Source organism: Nomascus leucogenys, chromosome 7b (genome assembly GCF_006542625.1).
Source record: "Nomascus leucogenys isolate Asia chromosome 7b, Asia_NLE_v1, whole genome shotgun sequence".
Classification (NCBI taxonomy): Eukaryota; Metazoa; Chordata; class Mammalia; order Primates; family Hylobatidae; genus Nomascus; species Nomascus leucogenys.
The window spans coordinates 48,078,860-48,088,237 of NC_044387.1; the positions used below are offsets into that span (position 1 = coordinate 48,078,860).

The following is a 9,378-nucleotide window of genomic DNA, read 5'->3' on the forward strand; positions in this document are numbered from 1 at the left end:
GTAGAGAGCTTTCCAATCAGTGGTATCCAGGTAAAAACAAAAGAAGGAAAAAAAGCTTCTAACCTAGCTTCTCAGACTTGACTGTGCGTTTGAGCCCCCAGGGTTCTGGTGGTTAGGGCTGGATGGAGTCTGAGCATCTGTATTTCTAACAAGATCCCTGGTGGTGCTGCTGCTGTTTCTTGGGTCATGGCCAGTGAGCAAGAAGAGCAGGGAAGTGGGCTGGAGAGGACTGCAGAAACCAGCACAGGGCCCGTTTTGCCTCCTGACATACATGCCTGCCAGATTCCTGCTTTTTCCTCACCTACCAGGAACAGCAGCAGCACATCCTCTGGTGGTCTTGCATGGGCTCCTGCTCTGTGGCTGCCAGCGAGCCTTTTACCCCATGCTCAGGCCCCTCTTGGGAGGCAGGGTGGTGTTGGGATGGAGTTTGGAGGTGAGCACAGCATTCGTAGTCACTATCACAACCTTAAATTGTTATTCTGCTGCTTTTTTTTGAGACAGAGTCTCACTCTGTCACCCAGGCTGGAGTGCAGTGGCGCGATCTCGGCTCACTGCAAGCTCCGCCTCCCAGGCTCAAGCAATTTTGCCTCAGCCTCCGGATTAGTGGGACTACAGGCGCGTGCCACCACACCCAGCTAATTTTTTGTATTTTTAGTAGAGACGGGGTTTCACAGCGTTAGCCAGGATGGTCTTGATCTCCTGACCTCATGATCCACCCACGTCAGCCTCCCAGAGTGCTGGGATTATAGACCGCACCTGGCCATTATTCTGCTTCTTAAAGTAATGTTCCCCTGCCTCTCTCCAATATCCTGTCTCAGAACTCTCAGCCAGACTGTGCCAGGCCTGGGGGCCTCCTTGGTGCCAGCACTAGCAGGGGAAATCAGCTGCAGGTCTCCAAGGTCTTTCTGGCCTCATTCCTTGCTGGCTCCAAACCCGGAAGTGATGAGGAGAGGGAGGGGACTGAGGAAGCACAGTTTGGAGGCACCTTCAGTCCAGCTCTCCTCTCAGCAGCCCATTCTAGCCTTTTCCTTGTGCTGGGGTGTTAGCCTGGGCTTCCTCACCTCTCAGAAGGGACAATACACATGGGCGGTTGGCTCAGACCATGCAGGGCTTGGCCCTGCAGTGGGCAGTACGAGGTCGTCAGTAGGACCCATGGGCATTTCAGGACGGGCTTGGGAAAGTCACTGGGCTGGGGTGGATGCTACCTCCCTCACTCTAGGCCACAGGGCTGGCCTGAGGAGCAGAGAAGGAGGAGGCCAGCCTCAGGTCCCAGTCGCTGCATCACCGATGTGTTGAGTGGAAACTGAGTGTTTATTTTGTAGAAGCTGTGTTGGAGAGAGCTGGGCTCCTGGCATTTGTGGAGCCTGTTGCTTTCCAGGAGGATGGTCTGGGAGGACAGCCAGGAGCTGCTGGCTGGCATCCAGGTCTGGGCTGAATTACATGGCTGGGCTTGCCCAGAGCAGTGAGCCCCACCCACCACCAGCCCATGCCTGGAGGGACAGGGAAGGAGGTCATGGAGTGTGGGGGTGTTCCTAGAGGAGCAGCAAGCACAACCTGGGCCTCCAAAGCAGGCTGCATGGGGGCCCCCACCTTGTCACTTCTGGTGGAGGAGCTGGGCAGACCCCATGCCCTCACAATGAGTTTGGGAGAATACACCCAGGTGAGGCCCTGCTGTGGATAGGCAGGCGGTGCTGGGGGTTGGGGAAGTGAGGGTGGAGGTGTAGACTGGAGTCCCTTCTCCTGGCACACCAGTGCATGGAGGGCGGTGCCTCCTGTAGTTCCCCCAAGCAGCTTGGCAGTTGGAAGCCCTGTGTGAGTGGCATCCCTGGCCCTGCCTGCATTAGGGTGGGGTCATCAGACTACAACTCGGGAGTCAGGCTTTAGGTCCTCACTGTGCTACCTACATGCTGTTGTGACCCTGGGCAAGTTGCTTAACCCCCAAGAACCTTTAATTTCTTATCTGAAACTGCAGAGATAACGCCCCGCTCACTGGGCCTGTGGGAAGATTGAGGAAATCAGACCTGCCCACACGTAGGCTGCCATCTCATACAGGGCTGTGGCGGTGGACGAGGTGCAGCCTTGGCCCCTTGGAGCTATCTCTTGTCTGCCAAGGCTTCCTCAGGGAGGACTCCAGGCCATGGGGATAGGATGAACAAAGTCCTGGGCTTGTGACTGTGCAGGGCTGGTTGGTGTGTCCAGGGGCTGGGCCTTGGGGCACTTCTGGATCCTGGCTGCCTCCTGCCTGGCTGCCTTGTGCCCTCCAGGCAGTCGCTCCCATGGCTTAGGGGCTCCTGGGAAGAGGCTGAGCTCACACAGGGCCACCCATTGCAGCTGCATCTGTCCTGGCCACACCTGAAGTATGAGGTGACTATAGTTGGGGGTTGGTCTGGAACCAGGGCAGATGCTGACCTTAGACTTAAGTTTGGGAGCAGTGGCAGCAAGTCTGGGGCTCTCTGACCCTGGTTGGATGTACTTAGACCTCTGGGATGTGGAAGTTGCCTGGTGGCCCTGCCCTGCCCAGCATAGCTTCTCAGCCTGGCATGCTTGTCCCTCCCACCTGACAGTGGAGCTCCGGCGCACCGTGGGCGGCTCTGCTCACTCTCAGCTGTCTTGGCGTCAGCTGGAGGGTTCTCATTTCACTGTTACTTTTGTTTAGGCCGGGAGGTGGTTAAGGTGCTGCTCCTTGGGTGTGGGCTGGGGGGAGCTTCTCCTGAGTCCTCCAGCATAGCTCAAGTCCTCCAGCATAGCTCCAGGCCTCTTGCAGGAAGACCCTTTCTTGGTAGTAAGGGATGGCTTCCAGGGAGGAAGGTGGATGAGAAGGATCCTAGGAGGGCTAGGCAGGGTGGCCTGCTTGGGGTGGCGCCCTTTCCTGGTCTTCACCCTTCTCCCCAGGCCTCCCTCCTGGCTGGGCGTGAGCCAGAAGTTTCAGTCTGAAGGCAGGGGTATCATGTGGCTGAGACCACACCCTGAGTTTGACCCCCACCTGTGGGCCTGGACGTGGGCGTGAGATGTGTTCCTGTCTCCCAGAGGCAGGGCCTCCCAGAAGGAGCCATGTGGAGGCCCAGCACCTGGAGCAGTTCTGAATGCCTGGCTTCTTGGAGGCCAAGGCTCTAGGCAAGGTGGGTGTCCAGGCTGGGTTGGGGCAGTGCCTCTCAGAATAGGGGCTGGAGTTCTCTGCTTTCTGCCTCAGCAGGGATCACTTTGATCTGAAAACCTCCTCTCTCCTGGCCTTTGAAAGATGCTGACCAGAGCACATTCTCCTGCTCTTTGCTGGGTGCTTAGAGGAAAGGCCTTGAGGTGACCCTGTTCTAGCCTCCCCACGGGCCCCTGCAGCCACGTGGACTGACCAGAGGCTCCACACTCAGGCAGGTGTGGCCTGACCTCGCATAGGATCATGGGCTAGTGGGTCCCCCAATAGGGGGCTGCTTCGAGTGTCAGGAGGCAGCGAGGGGTGCACAGTGCCCTGGCCTCTGCCATCCCTGTTGGCTATTTGGCTGGTCTGTGTTTGGTGAGCGAGTAGAGCGATCCAGAGTGCAGGGTGGTCTTGGCCTGGGGCTTTTGACTGCCCTCTGGAGATGCACTGAGGGCCACCCAGCTGGGGAGCAGTTGGGAGGGATAGGAACCTGTTCCCACCGTGGTGTCTTTGCCCTTCCAAGCTGCTTCCCCGTCGCCCTTGGTCTCTGTGCCAGTTGGAAAATTGAGGCAGAACCAATACCCCCGGGTGATCTGGAAATCATTAGTGGGAAGGGGTGCCTGTGCCCAAGGCTGCAGATGACATGTCCCTCCACACTTTGAGCCCCAGGTTTTCCTACCTTGTGGGGAGGTGAGAGGTCGGGGTGAGTGCTGGGTTTGAGGCTCAGCTGTGCTGTGTGAAGATTGAGAGGGGCCCACCTCATCACATGGACAGAACACACAGGCTCCTGGGTGGCCCTGAGGGTCCAGTGACATAGCACATGGTCGGGCATACAACAGTGCCCAGAAAAAGTTAGCCGGTGGTGTTTCCAGGGTATCGTGCTGAGCTTCTGAGATGAGAATGACCTGTGAAAGCCTCTGTCTGGAGGTTTCATTGGAAGTAAAGTTTACATGCAATTAAGGGCCTAAAATTGTATTTTCATTTACCTTAACCTAGACTCCCAGCAAGATAGAGAGCTGCCCTCACCCCAAAGAGTTCCTCATGCCCCATCCTGGATAGGCCTGTCAGGGCCAAGCAGTGGGCACTTGTCCCTCGCCCCATCCTGGACAGTCATCACCTGTCCCTCACAGCCTGTTCTGCTCTGGTTTTTACCCTCAGTCCGTTTTGCCTATTCTAGAACTTGATGTAAATGGAGTCATGCAGTCTGTACTCTCACAAAAGGCCTCTTCCACTCAGTGCCACGACTGTGAGGTTCATCCATGTCTCTGCATCATTTCTGCCCTTTGTATTTTTAGGGTTTTAAAAGTAATACTTTTGGCCGGGCGCAGTGGCTCAAGCCTGTAATCCCAGCATTTTGGGAGGCTGAGGCAGGCGGATCACAAGGTCAGGAGATCGAGACCATCCTGGCTAACGTGGTGAAACCCCGTCTCTACTAAAAACACAAAAAAATTAGCCGGGCGTGGTGGCGGGCGCCTGTAGTCCCTTCTACTCGGGAGACTGAGGCAGGAGAATGGTGTGAACCTGGGAGGCGGAGCTTGCAGTGAGCCGAGATCGCCATGGCACTCCAGCCTGGGGGACAGAATGAGACTCCATCAAAAAAAAAAAAAAAGTAATACTTTTTAAAATGTTGAATATTACAGAAATGAACATAACATACAGATACTATGGTTTTTCTATAATCCCACTCCCAGAGATAATCTTATTTAGCAGTTGGGTATGTGTGTCCCCAAGGTTTTTCTTGCCACAGAATGGACTTGCTGGGCCGGGTAGGCTCTGACTGGGCCTTGCCGAGCAGCTGCCTTACTGTAAGTTCCTTGAGTGCGAACAGAGTGGGGGCGGGGCTGCTGTGGCTGGCCCAGTTCTACAGAGCTTGGGCATGTGCCACCATTGGCTTGAGAGGCTGTAGTATCTCAGTGCTGTTCCAGCCCCCTAGCACCTGCCTGGGCCCTGGGGACATGGCTTTCTGGCTTTCTTGTGGCAGGGACTGGGAGGGGAAGGAAAGGAGAGCAGTTGCGTGTTGGCTGTTCCGTAAACAGGGCCCTGTGTCTGCTCTAACAGACGGCCTGGGAAGGTAACCCCGAGGCTTTGTGTTCCTTCCTGCAGACCTTCAGGGTTCCGCAGAGAGAACTGGCCCTCCCTCCAGCTGCTGGGGCTCTTGCCCTTCCCAGCTGGGTCCAGTCCACCTACAGGGGGAATCCTGGAGCTGAGGGATCCTAACTGGGGAGATAGTTTCTGTGCTACCCTTCTTGCCTCTCCCCTGGACCCCTGAAGGCTCTGTCCCAGGGAGGGGACGGGTCACAGCCTTAGGCAAATGCCCAGCTGGCCCCGATAGCCCAGGCCTGCTGCCCCACTGCTTCAGATCCTGGGTGTCCTGGGAGCCAGCGTTCTGGGTGTGCAATAGGCCAGGTCTGGGCGTGCTAGCCTTGGGGCTGATAGGCATGCTGCCCGGGCCTGCTGCCAGGGGCTGCTGGGTGCTAGGTGGCATCCTCATCGCAGCCTGCAGTCAGCTGCTTCCAGGGCTGGGCACCAGGATCCGGGCTAGCACCCAGAGCTGTGTTTCTAGTTACCTGGTACTCCCCAGGCGGAGCCCTCCAGGATAGACGCTTGCTGTTTCATGTCCAGCGGTGAACGGGTAGGGCAGAGCTCTGTGGCTGAGAAGGAAAGAATAGTGCTTAGTAGGGGTTTTGCTGCAGGATGGCATGTGCCACCCCCCCACCCCGCCATGGGGTGAGGCCGCATTGCTGCTTGCAGACACAGTGGTGGCCTAGACGTGGCCCAGACTCGGCCCAGCTGGTGTGGATGGCAGGCATGGTGGCATTGTGCTTGCTGTGAACTTTCTGCAGGTGGCTCTGACACTCCCTACCTCAAGTGGAGGGTTCAGGGAGGAGCCCTGCCCTGTTCTATGTCACAGCTGACCCAGCCTGGGGCCATCCTTCCTTGGTGGGGAGACCTAGTCCTAGCCTTGGGCTTGTGAAGTGCCTGTCAGGGCCAGGCAGTGGGCACTGATGGAGGGTGTTCCCACCCTCACGGCACTCAGGTGCCCCCCCAGTCCTATTCTGCCACCCACTCCCTGCGCGGCATCCAGTAGCTGGCCTGGCCTCTGGCAAGGTCAGGTGACCCCTGGCTGCAGAGTTTGGCATGCACTCTACCCAACAGGGCTCTGGTTGACTGGGTCCTGAGGGGCAGTGGTTGGAGAGCAGGTGAAGTGGCACAGAGCTGGATGGTAGTATCTGATTGTCTCCAGTGTGCCACTGAGACCCTCTGTCCAGTTTTTCGACTGCTCCCGCCAGTGTATCAGTGGCCCCTGCCCTACTGGCCTCATCCCAGCGTTAGCCCACTGGGCCCAACCCTTGCTAACTGTGGACGCCCTTGGGCTTCCTGCCAACAGAGCTGGTTCTGCTGGCCTCTGGGCCTTTGGTGGGGTCCTGGACCAGCCATGCACCCCTCCCCTCACACCCCCCACCCAGAGGGGAGCTGCACTAGGGGCTGGAGAGACAGCTGGCCGGCTGCAGCCTAGGCCTCCCAGCCCTGGGCCGGCACCCCGGGTCTGGTCACATTCCTGAGGGACCTGCTGAGCCTCCCTGGCCCTGGGGGTGGAGTGGGGGAAGGGGAAACGGGGATGGGCCGCTGCATGCCCCCTCCCCGACCCTGGCTCTATTCCGTGGGGGCCCAGGCTGGCAGGTGGGGGGTGCAAGGACCCACCACCTCAGGATCCCGCCTCCCGCAGGACCCAGAGCTCTGGGGGTGGGAGGGAACCCATCGTTTCCTGGAGGCAGCTGCCCAAGGCTTTGGTGGGCCAGTATTGAAAGCCTAGGCCTGCAGCTTGGGCGAGCCCTTAGGCAGTGAAACCTCTGGAGAGGGAAGGCCATGTGGTCAGGCCAGGCGGGCTAGGGGGCTGGGCCCTCTGGGCAGGGAGGGGGTGAGAGCAGATCAGGAAGGGAAGGAACAGGGGAGCCAGAAGCGGTTGAGACTGGTTCTTATAAATAGCCCTTGCACAAGTGGCTCCAATTTTGACCTTTTGTTATGTAAATGTGGCCAGCCTGGGAAGGGCCCTGCCCAGGCCTCCTGCTACCACACCCGCAGGCCAAGAATTGTGTATTTGCCACAGCGCCTCCTGGCCTAGGTGGCCCCTGGGTGTCCTTAATCTCCTGTATGTGTTAGAGGGGCAGGTATTGCACCCACCGAACTCCCTAGACCTGTTCCCTGGTCCTTACTCTTCCTGGCTGTCAGATCCAGCTACCAGGCTCTGTGGCCACAGTCTCCTGCTGGGCTGCCCCTGGTGCCCCAGCCAGAGACCTCCAGGTGCTTCCTTTCATCACCCTTCCCTCCCTTCTTTGCTGATGGCTGTCTGGGTGACTGTGTTCGTCTTCTCTTCCCCAGGTGACCAGGCATTGATGCACCCCCAGGAAGGCCACGCTCTCAGGAGGCCCCCCCCCCGCTGGCTGCTGCTCACATGGTGTCTGGGCCCTTGGCACTCCGGTGAGGTGCAGGGGAGGGAGGACCGCCACTGGCCCCTTTCCCCAGAGTTTCTGGGTGGCGCACAGCTCCACAGCTCGGCCTCTATCTCTGTCTGACCCGTGGTCCTTTGTGTGCACATAGCACTGGGCAGTGTGGAGGGAGCCTGGAGGCCACTGCCCTCTTCCAGTCCCCTTGCCAGTCTCGGGGTACCAGGTGTCTGGGCGCTGGCAGAGCCGGCACTGATGTTTTCTAGGGGCTTAGGTTACTGGGGCCCAGTGTGGAAGCCACACCTTGGGGGCTCTTTGTCCCTGCCTGGTGGATTGAGGGGGCAGGGAGTGGAGGATGATTGGTTCATGAAGTCTCCAGCCCATGAGCACCCTCCTGAGCTGTTGTGGGCTGGGATGCTAGGCAGAGAGCCCCTGGTGGGTGCTTGCTGCCTCTTGCTGTTAGGCTCTGAGTGCCAGCGGTGTTCCAGGCTGTGTTGCACCCTTGTGTGTTCACATTAAGCTCCGGCACCTTCAGGGGCCTGTGAATGTTAGGGTTTTCCTTTGTCTTTGCAAACAGGGGTAGGCATGGGGTTGGGGAGAGTTTCTGTCATGAGAAGTTTGGGTAGGGTGGGACCCTTTCCAGGCCTCTGCTCTGGGAGGCAGGGCTGGACACTCTGGGAGGAGCAGTAGATCCCAGAGGGCGGCAGGCTCAGAGTAGTTCAGCTGCTGAGAGAGTGGACCCTGAACTGCGAGGCTCAGAGCTGCCTGTGGGCCCCCGTGCTCGGTTGTCCGTCAGCCGTGAGGCAAGTTCATGTTTCCACTGGCCCCCTGCCCTGTGGAAGCCTGTGAGCCTATCTGGGGCACAGGTTGCCACCTGGACACCGGCATGCCTTCCCCAGCACCCTCCTGCTGAGCCATTCTCTGAGGGACTCTGGTAGGGGTGAGAGGATGGAGCTGGGAGTACAGCGTTTTTCACTGGGGAGTTGGACTTAGGGCTGAGGATGGCTTTGAGTCATTCAAAGCATTCCAGAGTCATTCTGTATACCGCCGGCCACAGTCCTTGCCTCTGCCCTTGGAGGGACATTACCCTCCTCCCCCTGGGGTCCATCTGGTGCCCACTGTGCACCCATTTGCCCTGCCCTTGCACTCCCACTGTGGGGTGCCTGGCCATGGCAGAGGAGGCTGCTCAGTGGGGATGGGAAGCGTGGGTGAGGAGCACCCGCTCTCAACCCCATGTCTTGCTGCCGCATAAGCAGAAACACACCTAGGCTGGCAGGGTTCCTGCAGAGACCAGCGGTGTCGGTGTGTTTCTTGCTTACTGATCTCAGTGCCTGTGCCAGTCTGTGTGATGGAGGCCAGCTGTCTACCTTTCCTAGGCCCAGATGGTGCTGCCCTTTCTAGAGAGGCCGGAGGGTTCAGGTGGTGCCAGGTGCTTGGCCTAAGCTACCTTTCCTGCTTGGCACCTGGAAGCCGAGGCCAGGGCAGCACTTGGCGCCCACCTAGAGTGCGAGGTGGCCCAGGGCCTTGGGGAGAGGCAGGGCTGGCTGCAGGCCGACTGCAGCATCTGGGAGGCAGCAACATGACTTCTGGCAAAGCCTGGTCAGCCTCTCCGGTAGCTTGGGAGGCATACCAGCAGAGCCGAGGCTGCACACCAGAGGCTGCTGGCAGTTTGATATGGGCCCTGCCGTATTTCAAAAGGAACCACCATTTAGTTTTGGGGGATTTTTGCCAGCTTTCAAGACAAGCTCCTCTCACGGAGGCCTCTGCTTCCCGAAGTTTAAAGCCGTCTGCTGGTCATTT

At 58.5% G+C, this 9,378-nt stretch overlaps 1 protein-coding gene across 2 annotated transcripts in view; it reads left to right on the forward strand.

The window, feature by feature from the left end:
• HIC2 (HIC ZBTB transcriptional repressor 2) overlaps nt 1–9,378 on the forward strand; it is a 32,732-nt gene that overhangs the window by 16,405 nt on the left and 6,949 nt on the right. The window contains exon 2 of one of the 2 annotated variants that reach the window (XM_030815898.1): nt 7,514–7,612. In XM_030815898.1, coding sequence (XP_030671758.1) covers nt 7,587–7,612 — 26 coding nt within the window. In that variant the 5' untranslated portion in view covers nt 7,514–7,586. Of the gene's footprint in view, nt 1–7,118; nt 7,613–9,378 lie in introns of those variants that run through there. The other variant, XM_030815899.1, reaches the window with a different exon arrangement.